Source organism: Misgurnus anguillicaudatus, chromosome 19 (genome assembly GCF_027580225.2).
Source record: "Misgurnus anguillicaudatus chromosome 19, ASM2758022v2, whole genome shotgun sequence".
Taxonomy (NCBI): domain Eukaryota; kingdom Metazoa; phylum Chordata; class Actinopteri; order Cypriniformes; family Cobitidae; genus Misgurnus; species Misgurnus anguillicaudatus.
In genome coordinates this window covers 52,666,487-52,693,353 of record NC_073355.2, presented here as the reverse complement: position 1 = coordinate 52,693,353, position 26,867 = coordinate 52,666,487, and the positions used below count along the sequence as shown (strand labels likewise).

General features: G+C 38.8%; 2 protein-coding genes and 1 pseudogene across 3 annotated transcripts; all 3 read right to left on the bottom strand.

The window, feature by feature from the left end:
• Positions 1-1,109: 1,109 nt before the first annotated feature.
• On the bottom strand, positions 1,110-2,627 carry LOC141351235 (GTPase IMAP family member 9-like; annotated as a pseudogene).
• A 48-nt stretch (positions 2,628-2,675) lies between these two features.
• On the bottom strand, positions 2,676-10,411 carry LOC141350882 (neoverrucotoxin subunit beta-like). Its single transcript, XM_073856730.1, has 3 exons — positions 9,766-10,411; positions 9,055-9,155; positions 2,676-5,407 (listed from the first exon to the last, which is right to left on the bottom strand). Exons 2-3 carry the CDS (start codon positions 9,152-9,154, stop codon positions 2,676-2,678), a joined length of 2,832 nt encoding a protein of 943 aa, XP_073712831.1. The 5' UTR covers position 9,155; positions 9,766-10,411.
• Positions 10,412-12,343: 1,932 nt separating this feature from the next.
• Positions 12,344-26,253, bottom strand: LOC141351230 (GTPase IMAP family member 8). Of its 2 annotated transcripts, none has more exons than XM_073857847.1 (5): positions 24,826-26,253; positions 23,387-23,428; positions 20,923-21,570; positions 14,790-16,048; positions 12,344-14,693 (listed from the first exon to the last, which is right to left on the bottom strand). In XM_073857847.1, the coding sequence occupies exons 1-4, from the start codon at positions 25,442-25,444 to the stop codon at positions 14,796-14,798; spliced, it is 2,562 nt and encodes an 853-aa protein (XP_073713948.1). In that variant the 5' UTR covers positions 25,445-26,253; the 3' UTR covers positions 12,344-14,693; positions 14,790-14,795. The 2 variants fall into 2 exon arrangements, with proteins under 2 accessions (XP_073713948.1, XP_073713950.1); XM_073857849.1 differs by having other exon boundaries at positions 14,790-16,045.
• Positions 26,254-26,867: the final 614 nt, after the last annotated feature.

Genomic DNA, 26,867 nt, shown 5'->3' with positions numbered 1-26,867 from the left:
CCGATGGTTTAAATGAAATTCTGGGCACTTATTCATAAAATGTGGGCACGGTTTAACTTAATCGAGGGAACGAGTTAATAAAATGTGGGCACGATTTAACTTAATCGAGGGAACGAATTACTAAATTGTGCGCACGATTTAGCTTAAACGAGGGAACGAATTACTAAATCGTGCGCACGATTTAGCTTAAACGAGGGAACGAATTACTAAATCGTGCGCACGATTTAGCTTAAACGAGGGAACGAATTACTAAAACGTGGGTACGATTTAATAATTCGTGGGAACGAATTGCTAATTCGTGGCCACGATTTAAAAAAAAAAGTTTTACCATGTCATCAGAAGGGCTCCGTAGTATTCCACTTGAATGATCAACCAGCGCTCACACAGCATCCATTTGCTTGCGTCTCCGACGAGTGATTATGCACATGCTCGTTAACAGACGTTGCTGAGCAACGGCAAAACGTCATTTTAAAATACATTTTAATTAATTTGTCAACACTTAATTTGTAACGCTAGTAACGTAATTTTGTTGTCATTGGTAACTGTAATCAAATTACATACATTTAAAATGTAAAGCATTACGTTACTGCGTTATCAGGAAAAGTAATTAGATTACAGTAATGCGTTACATAGTAACGCGTTATACCCAACTCTGGTGGCCAGACACAGTCCGGAGGAAAGATGGATCAGGTTGATACACCCAACCATCTCCACATGCAAGCACACACGTTTGGTTTTACACTACATGCAACAACACTACATTTTGATGTATTTTTTTCTTTTCAAACTGTGTACACTAATACTGCATTTACAACCACAAAGAACAAAAAATAAAAACAAATAAAAAGTTTGGTTTCAATTTTGCTTTTGTTTGTAAAAACAAATGGTGCTAAATAGCACCAAAAGTGGTTCTTTGCTCGTAATCATAGAATAACATTTTTTTAGTGCCAGAACCATAGGTGGTGCTATAGTGGTGCTATATGGCCCCATATGGTTCTACACAGGTGCTTCACCGGTCCTATATGGCACTAATAACAGTTCTGATTACGAGCAAAGAACCATTTTTGGTGCTATATAGCACCGTTTGTTTCTAGAGTATACTGTATATATTCTATAGCTCTCTCCTAATTACATTCAATCGTGTATATGCAAGCTTTTAAAAAAAGAGCTTTAGGTTTTGAATAACAGTGTGTATATGACAAATTCAAAACTATAACTTTAGGGTAAAGGTGTTTACAATGTAAGACAAATGTTTGCTTTTGAAATATGTTTGTGATATTTTGTGTTTCATTTTGAAAGAGATGTGAGGCATTTAGCATCTTGGGTGTGCAATTCTTGAATTTGTGTGTTAAGTTTTGAAAAAAAGAGGAAAACTTTGGTAAATGTGTGTAAGCACTTGAAAAAAACTGTAATTCCCAGTCTATTTTTTTCTCTTCTGCTTTGCTCTTTGTCTAATCTCTTCTTCATGTTTTCCATTTCTGTTTCATATTTGACTTGAAATTTCTCCATTTGTGCTTGAATTTCTCTCTCTTTCTCTTTCGGTATTTTCTCTATTCTCTTTTGAATGCTCATGTCTGCTTCTTCAAACATGCTGTTAGTGAAATATTGACCCTGATTTCTTGTTTTCATCTCTTCTATCATCTTTATCAGTTTTATCACTTGAGTTCTGTCTTGTCTTTTGTTATTAAAGGCCATGTATCTGTCTCCACAGTCTCTGAGCAGTTTCTTCAATTCTTCAGGGCGTCTCTTCACATAACCCTCTATAGATTCATCTTAAAGATCATCTCCCCTTGTGAACAGAACAATGCTGAACTGTGCAACTTTAGTACCAAAGGTCTTCTTTATCAGATCTATAGTCTCAGACTCCTCCTGAATGAATCTACCCAAACTCAACACAATGATGAAGGCGTGAGGTCCAGGTATTGACAGTGAAACACATTTCATGATTTCTTCTTGTACTTCTTCATTTGACATTCTTGAATGAAACAGACCTGGAGTATCAACAACAGCTACTGGACGACCATCAACTTCACAATCTCCTCGCTTACAAACTGTCGTCACTGATTCTACTCCTAATATACTCTGAAACTGTTTTCTTCCCAGTATTGTGTTTCCTGTTGCGCTCTTTCCAATTCCTGACTTCCCGAGCAAAACAATTCTCAAACAGTCTGATGAATTGTGACCATCACCTGAAAGTGACAGTTATGGTAAGAAAGAATCATGTAACATTCAGTATAAATCATAAAAAACATTCATAAAAAGTACGAAGCGGTCACCTGTAATTTAATTTAAACTATTTGCAAAAGTGTAAATAATTTAAAATGTTATTACAATTAGATGTTATGTTTATTTCTCACTTCTGTTCACTCTCAATTGAGTCCAAGATATGAACTGCACACAGATCAGTCTTCTCATGTCAATTACATTTATCTACATACAGCTGCAGGATTTTACATTTGAGTTGCAGCTGAATAATGGCTTCATAAGACAGCTATTAAAAAGATGTTTTAAACAAGAAATTTGATGTAACTTTCTCTCTAAAAACACAAGTATCCCCAATACACATGTCATAACAAATAATCATTTGTACAAATATGATTTATTCTTACCTGTTCTCATCGTTGCATTTCCCTAAAGAATGAAAGATTTGAAAGTGATTAACATCCTGGAATTATTCATATCTTACAATAACTTATCTTTAGGTGATGATGTGTACAAATGATGCATCTTACCTCAGTTTTAACTCTTGTGACATCACTGTCCACAGTGTAGTTGAGCTTCCCCACTGCTGCATATTTAATTTCATATTGAGTATCTGATCTCAGATCAGTCAGAGTAACTGTCTCCTGATCCTTCAGTACAGATTGAGATCTCCAGTCGGGCTCGTTCATTATTTTGTACATTAATCTGAGCTCTACTGTATTAGGACATGATGAAGGAACCTTCAGGACCACACTGTCACCTTTGACCTCTGCTGTGATTGGATGAGCTGGTTTTAATGGAGGAATAAAGCAAACAGCTTCATCACACCCATCTTCATACAGCAGTATGCAGGAACCAGGATGATTTTGGTGGTCTTTGGAGAAAACAATAAATTTTGTGGACTGAGTGTCATGTGACATCATCAGCTCTTTGAAAAATTTTAAATGTTCCCTCATTTTCTTCCTGATCTTTCCAGTGAGCCATGTTCCAGTCCATTCACAAAGCGCGTTTTTCAAATTCATCCTCAGTGTTTGAGATTTCAGGTAATTGTCTTGTCCAGAAAGCAGCGAATCCCGCTGTTCAAGAGAAGTGAATGTGTAGCAAACCACATTCTTCACCTTAATATCTGACAAAACTGTCTCCAAACGTTTACTCGCTTCAGCTCCAAAGTCCAGACACTGTTGAAGAAACTCACCAACTGTATTTAATTCTTCTTCTTTCTCTGTGATCCACTTGAACAGATCTTGCTCTTTAAATGGAGATTCCTCACGAGCTTTTAAAATATCACTCAAAGTACACGTCCGTTCTTCACACACTTGAACTGACTGAATCCTGTGGCTGAACTCTCGTCTGTAGGTTTCACAGTTTTGTTTCATATGTTGAATTTTCTTGTGAAATGCACTAAATGTTGTTGTCCTGGTGTCTTCCAAAAGTTTACTGCATTTGTTTTCAGTCAAACACAGATTTTGAATAACAGAATCTGTTGCTTCCATGAGCTTTTTGTCTGTGACTTTGATGTGAATTACATCAGATTCAACAGTGTAGTTGAGTTTTCCCACTGCTGCATATTTAATCTCATATTGAGTGTCTGATCTCAGATCAGTCAGAGTTACCGTCTCCTGATCCTTCAGTACAGATTGAGATCTCCAGTCAGTCTCATTCATTATTTTGTACATTAATCTGAGCTCTACTGTATTAGGACATGATGAAGAAACCTTCAGGACCACACTGTCACCTTTGACCTCTGCTGTGATTGGATGAGCTGGTTTTAATGGAGGGGTAAAACAAACAGCTTTATCACGTCCATCTTCATACAAAAGAACGCAGGAACCAGGATGATTCTTCATTTCTTTTGATGTGACAATAAACTCAGCTGGTTTACGCTCCTTTGAATCCATTAGGTTTTTAAAGATCTTCATGTTGTTTCTCATTATATTTTTGATGTCAGCTGTGATCCAAGACTTTGTCTTGAATTCAGGTCTAGGTGAATTCTCATCATCGTTGTTCATTGTTGAAGATCTCAGGTAGTCCTCTTGTTTAGTAAGAACCTCATCTGTCCAGTCCAATGATGTAAATGTGTAGCTGATCACATTCTCCACTTTAAGATTCATCAGAATTTTATCTATGTTATCTTCGACCTTTACACCAGATTCATTGAGTTGTTGAAGCAGTGTTTTAATGACATCAGACTCTTTCTGTCTCTCTCTCAGCCATTCTGTCAGCTCAAGTACTCTGAATGGAGATTTCTCGTGATCTTTCAGAAGATCAATCAGTGCTGTGTCTTTTATTAAGTCACCATAGATGTTTGGTAACAGAGAGCCAAGTTTCTTCATGAGACTCAATTTGTAGTTATCACAGTTTTTCTTCATGCGCTGGATTTTATCAAGGAAAGCAGCAAAAGTCAGTGCAGGAGAGTCTGTCAGGAGATCAGTGCATTTCATCTCAGTTGTACATAAACTCTCCATTACTGATTCAATGCTTGTGATCAAAGTGATGCTGATCTCTTTGTGAAGTTTCACAGTTTTTGAGTGAAGTTTGTCGAGAGGATAAAGCCAAACTCTCAGTGGAACCACAAGTTCTTGATTTTCTCCCAGAAATTTCGGAAGATCAGCAAAAACTTTCAAAGCTTCATCAAAAGAGGTCGGATTAAACGGTAACTGGAAGTCTCCATAAAATGTACAGGTGAATTTCTTGTTTTCAGTTTTCTGTTTTTCAGTCATGCTTACATCAACGTTTGCTCCAACAGAAATACCATATAGTTTATCAAAAGCAGCTTTCATTTCTCCTGCTATGGTCTGTTTATCTTCATCCGATGAAACTTCTCTATCAAACACAAAGCAGGCGTCCGCTCCATACAGCACTGCTGTCACCACGTGTGTCGCTGAATCTTTATCAAACACCTCATTATGAGAGATATTACCAGAAGCTAAATGGTTCATGGTCAGTTCTTCAAACTTCATAGTTGAATGATAATATAAGGTCAGTCTCTGTTGTCTGAAGGATTTTTTATTGTCTTTGAGGTATTTGGCAGCTCCACCAACATCAATGAGTCCTCCTAAAAAACTCAGTTTCACACCACCATCAATGTTGAGTAATTTAGTTTTGTCCTCAAAAGAGTCTGAGGTTGTGATGTTGAAATAAATGTTAACATGAGGACGAACTTTAATGCTCTCCTGTAGCTGCTCTTTATCCCACAATGTGATTCCTGTAATAGTAGAAAAACATGCACATTTTATCAGCTCATTTCAAATTATGTCATTTTTGTTTTTTAGGGGTGAACCTGAATAGTCAAAGATTCGATGCTTCGATATACAGAGCGTGATTCGACTACCATGATCACAGACAAATCTTCACAGGGATTATAAAATAAGGATTGTTCCATTTTGGCAATATGGGGGTGCTTAATGTCTGATTTTTACACAGAACTACTGGTTTTACGGTTAATATTAAGTTAATATACAGTGTTTAATTACGATAATTCTGTAAATAATAATGTCAAAAGAAAGAAGCGTTTAATAAATATTTTTAACATAAATAAATCCAACCAATCCTGTGACAGATTTAAGTCTCATTTTCCCTGATTTGTGACAGACAAGGAGCATCGTGGTGGCAGGGATTTAAACTTAATAATGTCTGGAATTAGAAAATCTAAAGTGTTGATGCACTTTGAAATGGTAAAAGTTGAGCCAACAGTTCAGTTCATACCACTCAACAACAACAACAATGGCCTTCCACTTAAAACGGGTAAGTTCAATAAAGACACTGTTTACTCTTTCATTTATATAATATTGCTTTTAATTTATGAATAGCATACGATGTTGGGACTTAAAGGTCCAGTTTTTCCTGATCCCATTTTTTATACCCTAGTTAGTGTGTAATGTTGCTGTAATAGCATAAATAATACATGTAAAATGATAAACCTCAAAGTTCAATGCCAGGCGATATATTTTCTTTAACAGATTTCACTTTTCAAAGCCTACAGCGAATGGCCGGTTTGGACTACAGCCCTCTATCTCCTGCTTTAAAGTGCCCATATTATGAAAAACTCACTTTTTTGGGTTTTGGGGTGTTCATTTGTGTCTCTGATGCTTCCACACACATACAAACTTGGAAAAAAATCCATCCATGCTGTTTTGAGTGAGATACAGGTTTCTGAATGTCCTAGATTGCACGATTTCAAAATCAGCTCTGTTGTGACATAACTAGCCTTGTCCTCACATTCCATTTGAATTTTCCCGCCCACCACCCCACTCTCAGGTCTCCACCCACTTCGCTGATATCATCTGTACTGTTATCATGGCTCACGGAAATAACAGCGCTCTTTGGATATTATGGATTATACTCCCGCCTACTTTTAAAAATAGTTTTAACGCGTGTTTATTGGAACCTAAAATGTGATCTCATATACAGTGTGTTACGACGCAAATAGTCCTCAGATTGTAGGCGATATTATTTTCTATTACAAGACGTTCATGCGAAATCTGATGTAAACAACCGACTATTTATCTATATTTCACGGATTATACGCATTTGTAGACAAAAATGTTCATCGGATGTATTCTAGACGGTTTTCATGGATTAATTACACATCTGAAACAAACTGGATTCGATTCACGATCGTTATATCAACACAAAAGGTAAGAAGTCACGTTTATATTTTGCATGTTGTCATCTTCTGTCACAAAATACTACATTTATGATGCTAGAGCATCTGTATCTCAAAACATAGATCATGCATTGATGCTAATCCCGTAAATTAAACCTTTTAAATGTATAGTAATGTGAATAACATTACTATACAGTAGGCTATATAGATATTTTTGCAGGCTAGATAGTTTACAGCGTGGTTTCGAAAGTAAAAAAAAATTTAACGGCTTTATTTTACAATTCTACATGAACTAAGTAATAGTGCTTTGCCAAACTAAAAGTGTTTTGCCAAACTAACCGAGACCGGGCCTTACCGCCCCGGCTTTTCTGATGAGGCTAACGTACCCCCGAGTCTTTTATCACTTTCCCAAGATACGGTTTGGACCTCCCGCTAGCTTCTAGCAATTAGCACGCAGTCCACAAACAGTATACATCCCCTGAAAATGTTTTATAACAAGAATATGTTAGCATTGTCCAGGGAAAACGAGTGTACTGTTGAGACTGCTACATCACAATTTACTCTGGAATCATTATGTGTCATGAGTTTCTACTGGAATGTACTTATTAGTGGTACTTTTCTGCATGATTTGTCTGTTGGCAACATAAACCGTTAATAATAATATATAAAAATAATAACACAGTATGGTTTGTACTGCTCACAACACCACTGAGCATGCGCACGGGCACATGACGTTAGCAGTGGGGCGTGATCAAAGGAGCAGCAGCTCATAAATATGTACTGACCAGCTCAAAACAGCACAATCTGAAATGCACTGAAACAGAGGCTACTAGAGATGGGTAACAATCTTTTCCTACAAGCTATTTCGAGCAAACAACTTTTAAAACATGTTTTATAGAACTCATACACCTATTTAACTTGTGGAAAAGCAGTCATAAGATGGGCACTTTAATGACGTCACCCTGCTGAAAAAACAGCATACCAGCAAGACCAGCATATGTTGTGTTTTGGTGCTGGTATGCTGGTGACCACCAGCTAAACCAGCATCAGACCAGCATAATTCTCATGCTGGTCCGTGCTGGTTTCATGCTGTTTTTTTTTTCAGCACGGCAGTAGAACAGTTTTTGACTAAACTCCGCCCACAGGAATACATCAGTCGCCAGCTAAGCTAACGGCAAGCTAAGCTGCTATTGAATCACAACACACTAAACAAACTACACAATCACAACACACTAAACAAACTACACAATCAGAACACACCAAACAAACTACACAATCAGAACTCGTTAAGTATTTCTGAAGGAGGGACAATTCATTTGTGTGGTGTACCAACTCCCAAGCTTCATACCGTATATGGACAGCGGCGTCCTGGATACATATTTTTGAATCCTAAACTGTAAGTGACAGCCAAAGCCTGCAGGGATAAACGGACGTCTGACTATAAATTGAGTGTTTCTATTTTCTTTATTAAACTAACGTGGCATTTATGTACACAATAGCATATAGACGGTTTCATCGGACGCGCGTAATACACGTCTCGATACGAACCTTACTTCTGGTTTCGTTTTTTTAATGGTCTGACTAGTTGCTAATCTGATTGAACAAATGCCTCGTCAAAAATAACAAATGTTTTGGTTTCCTGGGTAATCTATGTGTTGTTTTTTGCTTGTTATATAAATAAACTACGTTTAAAGATCTTTGTTGATATTTATTCTTAGTGGAGTTTACCGGAAGTTAAGTGTGGACCGCGACAGCCGCTTGTTTATGTTGTTACTGCTGAAACCGTCTATAGCTGAGCGGTGCTCTGGATTAGTGGGAGTGGCTTGCAGAGCTGTGCATTGTGGGAGGTGTTGTCTTCCAAACAAATGCTCCCTAAAGTCACTTTCTCTCTTTTCTCGGTTAAATAGGCACCAAATATTCAAAATGTATGTTACATTTCAACTACAAATATGACCCACTTTCAATAAAGATTAATGTTCCAACGGGTAAAGTTTCCCTTTAAAAAAGAGAGAGTGATGTTTTTAATCACATGACTGATTGTGTCAGTGTGATGTCACATGTGTTTGATCAGCATGGATGCATTGTAAATAAAATAATCTGACAGAAAACATCCCCATGTCACAATTAACCCGATCAATAGCATTTGATTAAATCTACTGCTCTTGGGTACACGTCATAGTATATCTGTTATCTATTTTATTATTCACTCTCAGAGAATCAAGTGTGATGAGGATATATATTTGTACCTGGTATGAGAGCATCTCTTCTGTAGTCATACAGCATCCCCAACTGAAAGGGTCTCCCTAAAGCTGCGGTTTCAATTGTGTTCACACCAACTGAATCCATCCTGAACACATGAGAGGAGAAAACACACACGAATGTACACACACACACACACACACACGCACGGGCACGCACACACGCACGCACGCACGCACGCACGCACGCACACACACACACACACACACACACACACACACACACACACACACACACACACACACACACACACACACAGTTTATTACACACTGAGTTAATGGCTGTACAGTTACAATGGTACTGTATGTGATAAACATAATGATTATGGTGAATGTATGCTGGTCTTAGATTACTCTTTTTTATATATACTTTTCCACTTTTTTCAAATTTTTTGTAAAAAGGTGTGAATAATGTGTACACTGAAAAAGACATAATGCACTATGATTTGATGATGAAGCAGTTAAGGGTTGAACGTAATTTTCACAGATTTGTACTGTTTCATGTATTAATTCTTTCATAGCCTCACTAAATGCAAATGTAATCAGTTTTTCCTTCATTAATGTCTGTTTCTTTATGTGCTGAACATAATCTTCAGTGGGAATAACGGTCAGAGAATGGTTTTAGCTTCAGTTTTCACTCCTGCGACAGCTTTTGTACCTTTGATCCGGAAATACACAAACATTATAAGTTCTCTCACCTTTCTGCAGTCGAGAACAGAGATGCTGAAGATGTCTTCTTACGTTAAACTCATAAGTAAATAAAAAAAAAAACATAACAACAGTAAATCAGCTGTGTTTGTTTTTTACAAATCCATGTCTCAATTTGTTTTAAACTCTTTCACTTTCATTTCGACTGCAGATAAACTCCTCCCACAGACATGTTAAAGACAAACCAACAGTCATCTTCTGCTTCTTATCTTATAAATCATTTAATTATAAATACATGAATAACATCTCTGCTGAACACCTGCATATGATTTTGCCATAATCCTGAAGGTCTGACTCTGAATCAGATGAGACCTTGAGTTAAACTCTTCACGAGCAGTGGATCGACTGATCAATGAGTGAGTTAAATAATAATATAAGAATCACTTGTTAATAAATCTACAGGTTCACAGGTTTGTATGTTGGGTTACATTTCTGATCTACTGTTATAAACACATATTAAATATATTACTACAGAACTCTCACTTTCACTTTTCTGACAATTAGATATTGAGACAAAATAATACCACAGAAACTGGTTGGACTGAGTTGCTTCACATTCCAAAAAAACTCCCTACATTGTGACTTTATCAATGTGATCTGTAAAATGTCTTCAAACATAAATAAAATATATTTCAATTACATTTTATCCTTTCCACACCTTTTACAATAAAACACTTTTGGGCCATTTCACCGGTAGAAACCTTAATCTTTATTGAAAGTGGGTGATATTTGTGGTCTTGATAACATAAATTTAAAATGTTGTGCTTATTTGATCGTGAAAAGACAGAAAGTGACTTTAGGGTGCATTTGTATGGAAGACAACACCTCCCACAATGCACCACAATCCACAGCTCTGCAAGCCACTCCCACTAATCCAGAACACTGCATACTAGGCTAGCTCTATGGGCTAGCTACCACATTCATTTCACACAAAACTTAGTTGGCAAATTCATTTGTGAATTACTCCTCGTTTGTATTTCTTTCGAAATGGTGAACTTACTTTATATGGATTGCCCTATTTTGGATGTGTTTGCTAGCCTACGTGGAATTTATAATAAACCTCCTTGCACATGGATTCATCTCTCTCTTGCTTTGTGTAAGCAGCCCACGTTACAGCTATAAAGTATTATTCTATAAATATATAAAGTCTTTTCTTCACTCAACAAACACTAAAGGCTAATGTTTCATGTATTTGACAAACGATGAGAAAAGCCACATACCTCATATTTAGATTTAAATATTTCCATTTTTATGGAGCCTTTTCCAGTATAACAAGACCTGTGGCCTCATTTATAAACGTTGCGTACGCACAAAAGAAGGCGTACGCCACTCTCTACGCAATAGTTGTTATTTATAAAAAGCAAACGTGACGGGAAAATGTGCTGTCCGTCACGCAAGCTCTGACCCAGGCGTACGCACAAAAACGGGTGAAATGAGAAATGGCGACACCGTCGGCAGATGGAAGAAACACGTGGAAGTGAAAGTGACAACACTACCTCTCATAAATAACATGAAGACTTCACAAAGCAAGTCTTACAATTAACAGCCTACAGGAACACCCGTTTGATCCATCAGCAGTGAAACAAAAAAATAAAGAAATCAAAAATTACAACAGAAATTCAAATGAACACATATTTGCTAAAAGAAAAGTGAAATATGTTCTGCAATAATATTGGCATGTTGTGCAATTCATCCTCATAAAGAATATAGTTAACAGAACGAAATAATGTACAAAACTGATATTCTCGTCAATATGTCCGTCTGGCGGAGCAGATATAGATGCAATTACATAGACAGATAGATAGATAATTAAGGAGATATATAGTTAGATAGATAGATAAATAAATAGATAGATGTATTAATTGTCATCTGGGGAAAGTTGTTTTCATAGTAAACCATATCTTCATAATCTACGGAATTATGGTATTCATGCATATGCCTTTAGTGTGTTTTATTTTTGATAAAACAATGTATGGCGTATGTCTCAACCATTCAGGAAGCAAAAAGAAATTACATTTGCACTGAACAATGTCCCCTTTCCCCCACCCGTGGCAGACACACTCTGGCGATGGAGTGCTAGACGTTTTTGTGCCTCGACTTTGATGTCCGACCATTTCTTTTTTATTTCGGCCACGGTCCGAGGTTGTGAGGCTACAGCATTTACGGAGTGTGCCGCCGTTTGCCACTCGAGCCAAGTGCCTTTTTGGCATTAGTAATGCCCACACTGTGCACTCCAAATACCATTTTTCTCCTCTTTTCCACCTCGCCAACGATAATTTCTACTTCACATTGAGTGAAGTTACGTTTTTTTGATTTCGCAATCAATGCATATTAACTTGTGGGCATTTCACGGACTATTTATGGGTAACTATGGGCGTGTCATGAAGCCGCAAAAGCTGCGCTACATTTAGAATTGATTGTGATTTATTAAGGGAAAAATGCGTAGGATGTGCGTGCGCACGGTTTTATAAATCCGATTATTTCTGTGCGTACGCGCGTCCTATGTTTCATCCGTACGCCACTTCTGACGCAAATCCTACGCAAAGTTTTATAAATGAGGCCCCTGCACATAAAATTCAGATAATTTTTGTTAATACAATTATTCCAAAAATGGAAATATTTGTTTGCAACCAACTATTTAAAATGTTTCCTTTTTTGTATAACCACTTGAAAGTTGTTTTTACCCTGTAAGTAAGACTTTGAGAAATATTAATTCCCAGGTAGGCAATCTCTATTTTTTTAATAGGGTTATTATGAACTAATGTTTGTACATTACCACAAATAGTCAAAATCTCACACTTTTTTAAGTTTAAGTATAACCCTGAAGCGTCTGGGGAAAAAGAAGGCATTTTTAAGGCATTTGGTAAGTCTTTTAAAAATAAAGTTGTGTCATCTGCTTTTTACAACTGAGATGAGCTAAAACCTCAAATCTTGAGGCATGAATAAAGTATTTTTGACAGATAAATCTCATCTCATTTTCAATCTCATTTTATTAATTAAAGATAAATTTAGACTCCAGAGGGGACTTTAAGAACTGAATAATACATTAGATTAGAACTTTTTGCAAATTCACATTACAGAATCAAAACTGTTCAATACTAAACACTCAGAGCTGTTATACCAAGCAGCCAACAACGCACAAGCTGCTCCTTTGAAGTTAACATATGGTTAAAACAAATCAACTCTTTTATATTTGAATGCAACAGAAACATAAGATTCAATAAACTGAACAAAAGAGGTATTTATTGTCCTTTTTATGAGAATAAGAATATTATAAAAATATTTCAACCATCAGACATTACCTTACCTTATTTCATACCTGTGTATGAAATGTACAAATATTTTTTTCTGTTCTGGATTTGCAGCTGAGAAACCACTTCTGTGTAATTACTTCAGAGCATCTGGTTACACATGAAATATATGACCTGAACTTGAAGCTAAGGTTTCCTTTCAGTCGGTCACTACGACGTGACCGACAAATTGGGAACTTGCTTAGAGGCCAATATACTTCGAGAAGCTACTAAAACGCCAATGAACTTGGCATGCAGGTATTTGCATCCGCCAGCGCCGCCCTGCCGGCCGAGTATTCAACGAGATGCAGGCGCGATACCAAATCAGCTTTTTTCGCTTCAAACGCCTGGAGTACAGCTGCATTTGAGAAGCCATTCTGCTCTACCGGAGTACACTAAGGACAGTTACGATCTCTGCGTCTCGTTCATGGGCCTCGAGCACGCAGAGGCGGAATTCAAGACTATGACCCTTGTGGATTTGGAAGATGCCGGCAATGCTCTCTTGGGCAACGTAGACGGTAGGGCTGGAGTGGACTAAACCTCCCCTCCTGAACTGTCCCACCTGGATAACTGGTACTTAGGAGCTGCTTGGGTGTCTCAACCCACACCTCCAGTTCTTTCCCAAGGTGCATGAGGAGCTGACTCTGTCATGGAAAGCCCCATTTTCCAACTGCTTTCGGCCGTTTCAGCCCTCACCCCTCTCAGGGCCGCTATGGTGTCCGGCTACCACTTCCCCTCTGGAGAGAGCGGCCAACCCTTCCCTCATGTGCCTGTAAGCACGGTCTCAAGGCGGCTGCGTATCAGACATGTGGGGATGCGGCCAAGGCTTTGAGGGACCTGCATGAGGGAGGTCCCGACGACTCTGTCATCCATCAGCAGAGTCAGGTGAGTGTTGCACAATGGCGATGTTCGTGATGCCACAGCGCACACATCGGTGGTCACCTCTGCTCCGCTTGGCTGTCCCACCGCGAGTACACAGGTAGTGCTTTTAATTCCCCTCGTGCGGTCCCTGGTCGCCTGGCAACAGCTTCCGGTCGGTCTTATTGGTTATTACGCACGATACACCTCGGTAATGCGATTTCCTGCGGCCGGCACCCCCCCCCCCAAATTTTCAGCCATTTGCTTCACCACAGTGAAACCTGCCAACGCACATGTACTGCGTGCAGAGATATTGGTCTTACTGGCAAACAGGATGACAACACAGAAAGGTCTTTTTTAATGCATTCGCCCTCAAGATTGGTTTACAGCCATAGACCTGATTGGACGCGTACTTTCATGTCTTGATTCTCCCTCGTCACAAGCTTTCTCTTGTTTCTCTGCTTTGCGTTTGAGGGGCGGGCATATCAGTACAAAGTAGCAAAAGCAGTACAAAAATAGCTGATTTGGTATCGCACCTGGCTCTGGCCAAACACTCAACCGGCGAGTGGTGCCAGCAGATGCAAATACCTGCATGCCAAGTTCATTGGCATTTTAGTAGCTTCCCAAAGTATATTGGTCTCTCTAAGAAAGTTCCCAATTTGTTGGTCATGACGTGACATCTCCATTCCCTTCCTTCAGGGAACGAGGGTTACATACGTAACTGAGACGTTTTTGCAGTAGTGGTTTCTCGAGGACCAGAAGTCTGATATCTGTAAAGAAGAATCAAAAAGAGTTTAATTAGCATTATAAAGGTTTTGTTTGTATTATTACTGTATGTGTATAGATATTTTAATCTGCTCACTTACCTAAACTCACACTACAGGATTCTGCTCTATGTTTTGATGATCATGACGATTTAAACATTTGCTGATAATCCAGTGAACGAGATCTTCACCTGTACCATAAAAACCTCCAGCAGCTCCTCCAACAAAACTTCCATGATGACTCCAATCACGAGCTCTCTTTGATCGACTGGATAGTTTCTCTTCAGCTTTTTGCAAGGCTTTAGCCACTTCTTCATCAAGTTTTTGTAGATATTCACGTTCTGCTTGTTCTCTTGTTTCTCTTTGAATTTTAGTTTGGAGAGTTTGTTTGTGTCTCTCATGTTTCTCCTCCAAGTATTTAATAAAGTTGACTTGTTGTTCTTGTAAAGTCTTTTCTTTCCTTTTGATCTCTGCTTCAAATTCTTTTTGCTGTTCACTCAGTTTACTCTGCAGCTCTTTTTGTAGATTCTCGTCAGTTTCTTTCTTGATCTCCTCTTTTCTCATCTTAAACTCTTCTTCTCTTCTTCGCAGTTCATTCTGCATCTCTTCTCTTTCTCTCTCATTCTCTTTCTTCAGTTTTTCTGATTCTGCTTCATATTTGGCTTTTAGTTCTTCCTCTCTTTTCTTGATCTCTTCTTCTTTCTCTTTCATTATTCTCTCTTGTTCTTCTTTTATGTTCTTCTCCACCAGCTGGAACATCTCATTGCTGTAGTAACTGCCTCCATTAGCTGCCATCATACAGCCGATCTTGTCTATCAGGTCATTAACTTGTGTATGATCTTTAGTCTCATTGTTATTGAACACTTGATATCTGTTTCCACACTGTCTGATGATGGTCTGTAAGCTATCATTACTTTTAAGAAAGTCCTCAATGGTTGTTCCTTTAAGATCATCTCCTCTGGTGAACAATAGCATTGTGTACATACTGGATTTTTCTCCGAAACTCTCCTGGATCATCTTCACCGCATCTTTCTCCTCTTGAGTGAATCGTCCCAGTTGAAGCACCAGAAGAAACGCGTGTGGTCCAGGAGCTGCCATTGAGATGCACTTCACGATCTCCTTCCTGCTGTCAACATTATCAACTTCGGTATCAAACAGTCCTGGAGTATCAATGACAGTGATCTTTCTTCTCTTGATTTCAGATGTTTCTTTCTGACACTGTCTGGTCACTGAGCCTGCTGTAAGTAATGATTTAAAAGCTTCTCTTCTCAGTATTGTGTTTCCTGAGGCACTTTTCCCAACACCAGTCTTTCCCAACAACACAATCCTCAGATCATCATCTTCACTGTGTGATACACCTGCTGACAGCAAGAAAAGCAAAGTCAAACCAAAGCTTTCTGTCTGATATAAACGAGTTTTCTCCACTACATCACATGTATGTAAATGCATTACTTTGCATCACAAAACTGATATGATAGTTTATACCAACAGTTTGCTTCTGTTGTAAAGACATTTGTAATAGTTATGTGAAGGAACGCACGTGTTTCAGTTGTGTTAATCTTTTATAAAAAAAGAGTTTATAATATTTTTGAATGACCATTGTGCAGAAGAGTGGTGCTTTTGTTTAGGGAGGATAGATGAGAATTGTGATGTGTGCTATATCTTGGGATGCCAACTGTGCTGTATTAGCTACTGTAACAGTGACTGATACAACAGGCTTGTTTGACTTCATGTGGCGCCACAAGAACCAAGAGATTCGAAAAATCAGAGGAGACTGCTATCGAAATGCTCTCACGATACTTTGATGTCATTCACCTTTGAGTTCTTGCGGTGCCACAAGCAGACACCTTTCATCCAATCACAGACCCTTCAAGCACAATCTTTTTTAAATAGTGGGTTATTTATGTTACGGTATAGTGGTGGAGGATGACAAAGAGATGACATATGAAATAAATTAATAAACTTTAATTATAAAACAATAAACAGGAAGACAGGTTATCCAAACACACACACATAACATTTGATAATAACAGCCAACAATGGGGAAAACATACTGAGTATATATAGACATGATGACGATTGATGGCTGGTGAAGGTAATAACAAACACAGTTCAGGTGAGAGTGTGAGGAGGATGATGAAAAATAATACTTTGTGCTTCTGATTCACAGCCTGTAAGTGTGTTTTAATTGAAGTATTTGATGTTGAAATGTTTGTTTTCGTAAGATTAACATGAAGTGGATAAAGTTTTTTACCCTTAGGATGGGTTGCACCAACACAGATTGAATTAATCAGTTTAAAGTTAATCTATGGTTTGTTGATCTCAGTTTAATTTGAATTCTAATTGTGCTGCCCCACTTAAACTTAAACACAGATGAACAAATCTTAGATTAAGACTTTAACCTGTGTTAAACCTGTCATCTGTGATTTATTTTGTCCACCATAATGAATTTGCTGGTGTGAACAGCAACAATGTTGACGTTGTCATTCAAAAAGGAAATAAAGAGTTTATGCAGGCAAATTTCATTAATGTATCATAAATGTATCAGTAATCTAGAGCGCTGATTGATTCAAATAAAAACATTTGACGATCAGTTAAAACAATCTATTGTATTGATTAACGGAGCAATGTGGCAGGAAATACTGTAAAGCACAGATATTGTGATATAATGAACGAGATGTGTTGACGTATTTGTCATGAAGTGCCACCATATCTGTAAATTCACTGCCCTTCAGTTCCTAACTGGAGCACGATTGATAGAGAAGCGCTTACAAGTAGGGATGTCACGAGAACCGATACTTCGGTACCAGGCCGATACCAGCATTTTTTAAACATGACGGTACCTGTTTACATGCGGTACCGTAGGTACCGAGGTTGCATAATTCTTGCGGTACTGATGGGGGCAGCATATCCGCGTATGTGTCATAGTCGCTCCACAAGTAATGAAGGAGAAGAAGAACGCCTACAAGCGCACGTGAAAACCTTTGCAAAATGGCAACAAGTTCAGCTCCGCTTCGACTTGTGGAGAAAAAAGGTGCCAAGAGTCGAATTTGGAAGTTCTTTGCGTTCGAGGTGGATGACAATGATCGTATAATTGATCCGTTGAAGCCGATGTGTAAACGATGCAACCGTGCGTTTCAAACAAAGGGAGGAAATACCTCAAACCTGGCAAAGCACCTTAAGGACAGACATCCCGACCTCTTTAAGGAATTCAAGGTGAGTGACAACCTGTAAAACTTCTAATTTTACCCTAAAACATAGGTAAGTCCCTATATTACTGTATGTTTGTTTGACCCAGCTAACGTTGGCGTTGTTGCCGTTTAAACCATGTAACATTATGCTCCATCGTGTAATGGAGCGTTTGCGTCAGCCAGTTATTTGTTAACGACGCCAACGGATTGCAACGCTATAAACTACTACTAATGTCAGCCAAGTTGACATTAGCATGCTTCGTCATTCAGTCTGTGTCCTGTCAGCAAAATGTAGCCGAATGTCGCTGGATTAAATAATTATTGAAATGTTAAAGGTTAATAAATATTTTCGTCCTGCCAGTGCCACAATGTGAATGAATTTAAACTAATGTTAATGCTTGCATTCAGACAAATTAAATTGCATTGAATTGCATTTAAAAGAGTGTGCGTGTCTGTGTGTGCGTGTCTGTGTGTGCGTGTCTGTGCGTGCGTGTCTGTGTGTGCGTGTGTGTTAATTGCGTTTATTCAAGCAAATTACCACCTGAAACCTTCACTGATTTATTAGTCATTGTCAGACAGTATGTTTGAAAACTAAAATATCTGTCTCTCGTTTTGCCAGTATCATCCAGATGAAGATATACACCAGGAGAGTCTGGGGACAACAAGTCAGCAAAATGTAACACAACCAACACTAACAGAAGCTCTGCAAAGGCACAGAAAATATGACAAAAACTCACACGAAGCTAAGAAACTAAATAGGGCAGTTGCTGAATTCATATGCATGGATCAAGTTCCTGTCTACACTGTAGAAAAGCATGGATTTCAGCAAATGCTTCAACAGTTCAACCCCAGATACCAGTTACCAAGCAGAAATTTCTTCACGTATACAGAGATCCCCAAACTATACACCGAAACCAGAGCCCTCATTTCAGATTATCTCAAAGAGAAACCATTTTATGCCTGCACAACAGATCTGTGGACAAGCAGAGCTGCAGAGACATTCATGTGCATTACCATGCAGTACATAACCAAATCCTGGGAGATGCACTCCTGGTGCTTGGGCTGTAGTGGCCTGAACACTGAGCACACAGGGTAGAGTTTGAAGGAGGCCTTTGATGAAAAAATTCAGGATGAATGGAAATTGGACATTTCCAAAATAGCAGGTATTACCACAGACAATGCATCTAATAACCAAAAGGCCTTCAAAGATGATTACACATGGATCCCATGTTTTGGTCACAATTTACACCTAGCAGTAAATAAAGCAGTTAACATTGACAGGGTATCTTCAGCACTTTCAAGGCTTTGCAAAACAGTGGCTGCATTTACTAGATCACCAAAGCTCTCACGCCAACTCGCCAAAAAACAGGCCGACCTCTCACTCCCAGATCATAAACTCATACATGACGAACCCACCCGCTGGAACTCATCCTATGATATGGTCGAACGGTTTTTGGAGCAGCAGCAATCTGTATGTGCCGTGCTGGCAGAGGACCGAAAGAAATGGCATCTAATGCCCAAAGATACTGACATTACAATTTTAGAGACTTTAAAAAAAATCCTTGGACCACTGAGTCCATTTACAGATGCCCTCTCTGGTGAGAAGCACACAACCCTCTCATCTGTCTTACCATTGATGTGGAAAATACGGTCTTGTCTTGATGATGTAGACGGTGATTCTGTACTTGCTAGGGAAATGAAAAGTGCAATCAAAGAAAATCTCAGGCAGCGTTATAATGATGAGGAGTTACAGCTACTTTTGAACACTGCCACCTACCTGGACCCCAGGTTTAAAGATAGCTTTGTTGCACTTGAGGCTGATGTCAAGCAAAGGCTTCTGGACCAAATAAGGGATGCTGCTGATGATGATAGAGCTAATGTTACAGGAGGAGCAGAGGCTTCAAGCCAAGTCAGACCATCTAAAAAGTCAAAGACTTCTTTCAAGTATCCAAGGAGAAAAGAAAGGCAGTGATGCCACAGCAACTCAGGGGCTTTCCACAAGTGACCGTTTAAATGGAGAGTTTCTTGTATATAGCAAAATGCCAGAACTCAGTGCTGAAGAGGATCCACTCACCTGGTGGAAAACCAATGGGAGCACATTACCCCTGTTGTCAGAGTTTGCCAGAAGGTATCTCTGCATTGCTGCATCCAGCTGTGCTTCTGAGAGGGTATTTAGTACTTCAGGCATTATTGTCAGTCCACTGCGTTCAAGACTGACCCAAGATAACATTGATATGTTGGTGTTTATTTCCAGAAACCTTGAACTGGTCAAGAAAAAGTTCAATAAGCCATAAAGTGTCATGCTATTTTTGTTTCAATCTGGCATTATAGTGCTAAAGCTGTGACTTAAAGTTAAATTTTTGTTGAAACTGAAAGTTGATCTTTTTTGTAATTTTGTGTGATTTTGTAATTGATCTACATTTAATAGTTTCATTTTATTTATTATTTGATGGCCTACATGTCACTGTTTTTATTTTATTTTATTGATGTTTAAGTTATTTATTATATATTTAAGTGCCTATTTATTTATTATGTGACTGTTCTGTTGTCACAATTGTTGTGTTTTCTAAAATGTTAAAAGGTTCTAATAAAACAGTTCATGTTTAAGTGTTATAGTTTTTACTATTTTTTAACACACCGTGGTACCGACTTGGTACCGAGTACCGTGTACATTTTGTGGTATTGGTACCGACTACTAGATTTTTGGTACCGTGACATCCCTACTTACAAGCACCGGTAGCTTATGTCTTCGTAAAGTATATACCATAGGATAGGGAGGGTATCCTGGACTTGACGCTTCATGTCACTGAGTTACCAAACTCACTCTGTTAAAACATTATAATAGACGCATCTCCGAATGGCACCACCACGCTTGCGGTGTCTATTTTTGATCATTTAACCACACATCAGCCACATACAAAACTAATATTTCAACTTATTTAGGTTTACAAGTGTAACATATCAAGGAAAAACAGCACTGAAGTAATTCTGCTATCAGTGTGGAACTTCCAATAACAAACATCAACACTTTCAGGAAGTCATACCTGCTGCTGTTCTCTGTGTTCTCATCACAGTTCTTCTCAGTTCCTCTATTTCAGCTCTGTGTTTGTTTCTCTCCACTTCTATTTGAGCCTGCAGAAACATGAAGGTTGTGTAAGATCCTCCACTGTTCTCCTGGACCATACGCTCCACATCCTGAAGAAGTGACGGTATCTGAGACTTATTCTCTAAAACAAAATTATGACCTTCAAACTCTTGAGAAACTGTTTGAGTAGCTGAAGAAGGGAACATACTGATTTTACTTAACCATTTACGCTTAATCTTAATTATGACAGTGATCACATGTTTGTTGATTCTTGAGCTGAATACTCGGTGGATCTTCTTCATTTCTGCTTTATCTTCATCAGTGAGTGGAGCATTAGGAAGAATGAGGAGAAACACATGAACTCCAGGATCACACAGAGACAAACAGTGATGAGTCTGAAGGATCCCTTCATCTTCTGAGAGTTGAGTCAGAGCTGGAAGCTCCATCAGATTGATCAGACGTCCACACACCTCCAGCTCTCTCTCATGTGAAACAGAAAGACTTTTGCTTTTTTCTCTTATAAGTTCTAATACAAAGGTCTTCAGTGAGTCATCACTTCCACACAGCACCAAATTCAGCTTCTCTTTGTTGATGACTGTTACACCTCCTTTAACAACAAAACATCTTGGTTACATATGTAACTCCTTGATGATCGATGTTTAGGGAACTTGCTCAGAGGGACCAACCCACCCCGAGTGTATCAACAAGAGCCAATAAATAGGCAGCAGGTGAACCGCATCACCAGGTCTCTCGCTATGAGAACCCGGCTGTGACGTCTCCTTTCCCTTCCTTCAGGGAACAAGGGTTACATACATAACCGAAACATTCCTTTTCGGACCACTTTAGGACCAACTAGAGTTTCCACAGATCTGGTGGGTGCCATGTGGTGCCCTGTTCCTGAGAAAGGCTATTCCCCAGGGGAATCCGCCAGGGAGAGGCTGTCACAAGGAGAACAAGTTCTGGGGACCACGTCTTGTTGGGCCAATTAGGTGCCATTAGTAGGACCTGCTCCACGTTTTCCTTGACTTTGCACAGTGTCTGTAGGCAAGTAGGCTCATTGGGACCTGAGTTACACTGAACCGTCTCCAAATCATCTGGACCCCTGGGGGGTGTAGTTGCCATTCTCCCAAATGTGCTGCCTGTGACAGCTTGTCAGTTGCACGGTTGAGCATGCCCAGGATGAGAACAGCAAAGCGACCTCAGATGCTTCGGACTCCACAGGAGGAGATGGCAGGCAAATTGCGACATGACAAAGATATACTTGAGGCAATTGATGTGCCAATGCAGCTGGGGTTCCGTCCAGACTCCTGATACTGCATGCCTGTTGTGCATGGCCCCCCACCCCATGGAGGAGGCATCTGTGAACACCACAGCATGCCTGGAGATCTGTTCTAAGGGCACAGCTGCCTAATTAAAGTAAGGTTCTGACCACAGGATGAAAGTTCGGCTGCAGGCAGGTGTAATTTGTACCTGGTGGGTGTCACTGTGCCACGTGCATCTAGGGACTCGGCTAAAAAGCCAGTGCTGAAGCTGTCTCATATGGAGCAGCCGGAGAGTTATTTCCGCTGTAGCTGCCAAATGCCCCAAGGAGCCTCTGAATTAACTTCAGTGGGATCGCTGTCCTACTTTCTAATGAACTCAAGCAGTTCAGTACTGACTGTACACGTTCCCTCTGTGGGGCACTGCCATGCCTTAAAGGTGCAGTGTGTAATTTTTAGAAGGATCTCTTGACAGAAATGCAAAATAATATACAAAACTATATTATCAGGGATGTATAAAGACCTTTTATAATGAACCCTTATGTTTTTATTACCTTAGATTGAGACATTTTTATATACATATCGAGGATCCCCTAACATGGAAGTCGCCATTTTGTGCCGCCATGTTTCCACAGAAGCCCTTGCTGGACAAACCTTTTTTACGAAGCTGTCTCTGAAGATGACATGTTTGTCTGGTGGTGGCTACCATAGCTTCTCTATGAGTTTTAAATGCAATGGGTGAGCAGTTAACTGAGCCATTGGTTGCAATTCGCAACCTCACCACTAGATGCCACTAAAATTTACACACTGCACCTTTAATGCCAACGTTTCCACAGCAAGCTCCCAGTAAAGTACACTTCTAGTGAACCAGTTAGTGTGCTCTGCTGCAAAGCGATAAAGCTAATAATGCAGTTCACCTGCTGTCTATTTATAACTGCATGGTGGGGTGGCATCAGCAGATGCAAACACTGCATGCTAAAATTCATTGGCTCTTTAAGATACACTCGAAGTGGATTGGTCCCTCTAAGTGAGTTCCCAATACGTCAGTCAACGACGTGATGTTGAAGTGACTGACTGAAAGGGAACTATATTAAATTTATTTGAATTAAATAAATCAAACTTCATTGAATTACTTGGAAACTTGCAGTATTGGCAGTAACTTACTGTTTTGTCGATCATGATCTGGACTTTGCTCTGTAGTACTCCCTGTAAAAATATTTCAGATGATTAATCACAGAAGTATGCATGCATTATTGCAAAAAATTACATTATATTGATATTTAACTGTATCTACTCTTTATTAGTAGCTTGTTGCACATAAAACCCTCTTCATACTGCCAGAGACAACACTATCTAAACTGATACATTTTCATTCACTCTTAAGACCTGAGCAACCATGACTTAATAAAAGTTAAACTTTCACACAAATGTGCATAGATTTTTGTAATCCTTATGCTAAACAAATGTAAAGTGTCAAAAAGCAGTTGAGTGTGGGACAGAGTATTTCATTATCTCACGCTTCCTCTTTCCTACAAGTTTCAGAACGTTTTTTTTTTTGAACATGGGTACACATTACATATTAATGACTCTAATGGCACTCCCCTCGGACAATCACGTCAACACGTCAATCAGATTGAGAGTGAGAAAGACGGGGAGGCTCATAATCATTGTTCCTTCCAGTAGAAGTGACAGACATCAGTGTACACGACAGCTTTGTTTTATATCAAGACTCAACAATGACACGAAAGAAGAAGTGTGTTTTTGAATGTAAGGAAAAGAAAGCCTTGTTCAGCTTTTCAAGTAAGCCAGCATTATGAAAACAATGGATATAGTTTATTTATCCGGGTAGCAGCAGAGTTTTGCATGTACTTGTTTAACGTTGGATTTCATTGAAATGGGCCGTCCTAACCGGGTCATGAGTCGCAGGCGGTAAGTAAAACTGGGCCGGTTACTGGTTTCAAGGTATACTGAGGTTTTAAAGAGTCAAGGTTTCAAAACCAAAAACCTTTCCTGTAATACCATTTCCAAAGTATGAGCTGAGTTTACACAAAATTAATTAAATCATTAAGTTGTGTAATTTACATTTAATATATATTACAAAAACATTTTTTGAAAGAAAATTATAATTTAAAGGCTTTTTGTTGGATGTTGCTTTAAAATAAAATGTATTGTGTCCAGTTAAAAAGTTGTTGTTTGTATAGCCTATGTCTGAAAATAACAATTCTTAGTATTACAATGGCAAAAACGCAATACTTTGAAACTTAACATTCCACCAAAATCTCATACCGGCCCACGCCTACACTCGAGCTACAACAAAAATGACTAAGGGAACAGGTTTGGCCCTTGTGCTGCTGATTTAGGAACCCTGTATGATACTGTACAAATGATCATGTAGGTCATTTAGACATTAATACCCCCTTTACATAGCTTGTATACAAAATAAAATGGTTAAATATTATAATCAATATTGTAAAAAGAAAATCCAGTTTCTTTCCTCGTCCTTATACCCTCGACTTCAGCTGTTATATCTGTGTCTGATAGTTAATATCCTGGTGTCAGAACAAAGTACAGTAATGTTGTTGGAAACATAAAAAATAACTTACAGTAGCGTCTTAATATTGGTAAATTGCGTAGACGACTTTTTGTTTCCTTTTTATTTGTCTGAGTGTCTCTGTGTTTTTCTTCCTCTACATCAGATTCTTCCTCTGATCTGAATGATCTGATCGACTCTTCATCCACCGATGATCCTTCTTCTGTATCATAAACTTTCTTACATTTGAGATATTCATCATGGTTTTCTTTGACTATCTTCTCCAGGCTGTGGGATATTTTAGAGGACCATCCCTCAGTGTCACTGTCCAGATGAAGATGTCCTCCACACTCTGTAGTTAACTCATGAATGACGGCTGTTGGTTTATCTTCACCAGTGGTTAGCAGTATGGTGTGTTTCATCACTTGATCACTGAAGCACTTCAGCACAAACTTGACTCTCTGTTTGTCGTCCTCACTAAAGTCATGATGTTGTAGTATGAGAAGGATGAGATGAGGTCCTGGATGAGACAGATTCACACACTCTCTCACTGTCTGTATGATCTGATGATATGAGAGGTTCAGCTGGAGCAGATGAGGACAGTTGATGATCATCATGTCTTTTCCTCTGACTCTTTCAATCTGATGATCATCTGGAGGAGCTTCACTATCCAACGCTGATCTTCCCAACATGAAGTTTCCCACTCGACTGTTTGTTGACACATCTTTACCCAGCAGAAGAATCCTGACTGTAATGAAGAATCACACATTTATGTATAAACGTAACTTTATGAGTGTAGGTTGGTGTAGTGCAGGGTATACGCAGGTAAACGGAGTATTCCCACTTCTTTATTTAATGGCATGGGGTATACCCACTTCTACTTTAAAAACATGGGGTCATAAAGTAAGAGAGTATACCCACTTCTCCATGTACCACTACACCACTGGGTTTTCCATAAATAAACACAAACATGTATTACAGTCAAAGACTGGGTTCAAAAATGAGCTTTTGCTGACAATGGCAAGTGAATGTAACAGCTATATACTTTTTATTGGCCACCAAACTGTATTTTGAAATATGTTGATTATTATAACCTGCAGAATCATATATTTAAATATGTGATGTCACATTTCATGCAGCATATAAACCTGACATACAATTGATAGGATGATCCATACTCGCTCTTCTCCCTGCAAAACACAAACTGTTAGTTGAACAAGATATCATGATGTGTTTGGACATCAGCTGTAAAACACTGAAGAATATGTAAGGAATAATTGACGACGGGCCATTGAATTATAAGAAAATAATGCACACCAAGGTGGTAATGCGGCACGACGTGAAGCCGCAGGTGTGCATTATTTTCAAATAATTCAAAGGACCGGAGTCAATTATTCCGCTTATACCACGGTTACCACAAACAATGCTCTGGTGCCTGTTTTTAAGACATTTGAAAAATAATCAACACCCATAGAACACATCTCAGCCAATCAGAATGCAGCATTCAACAGACCCATGGTATAATTGATCTTATACCACGGGTCTGTTGAATGCTGCATTTTGATTGGCTGAGAAATGTTCTATGGGTGTTGATTATTTTTCTGTAAACCGCACACCTAACTTGTCAAATGTCTTAAAAACAGGCACCAGAGCATTGTTTGTGGTAACCGTGGTATAAGCGGAATAATTGACTCCGGTCCTTTGAATTATTTGAAAATAATGCACACCTGCGGTTCGCTTCGTGTCGTGCCGCATTACCACCTTGGTGTGCATTATTTTCTTATAATTCAATGGCCCGTCGTCAATTACTCCTGACCTATTTGAATAAACAATGTCTCATAAATGTCATCAGGGCTGTTAATCATCACACATTCAGCATGAGATTTATTTACAGAGTAGGCTATAAAGGACACCTACAAGACAGTGATTTACTTTTGATAAGAAACAGCTTTCAGTTTCTGTAATTTTTCATACATTGTTCTCTTGGTCTCTATTAAATGAACATGAATGAATATCAGATAACAGTTCAGGCATCATCAGTGTTTCACCTGCAGGACATCTTCAATAAAACTGACTGTAAACATTAAAAGTTTCATTTACTTCAAAAAAATCCTT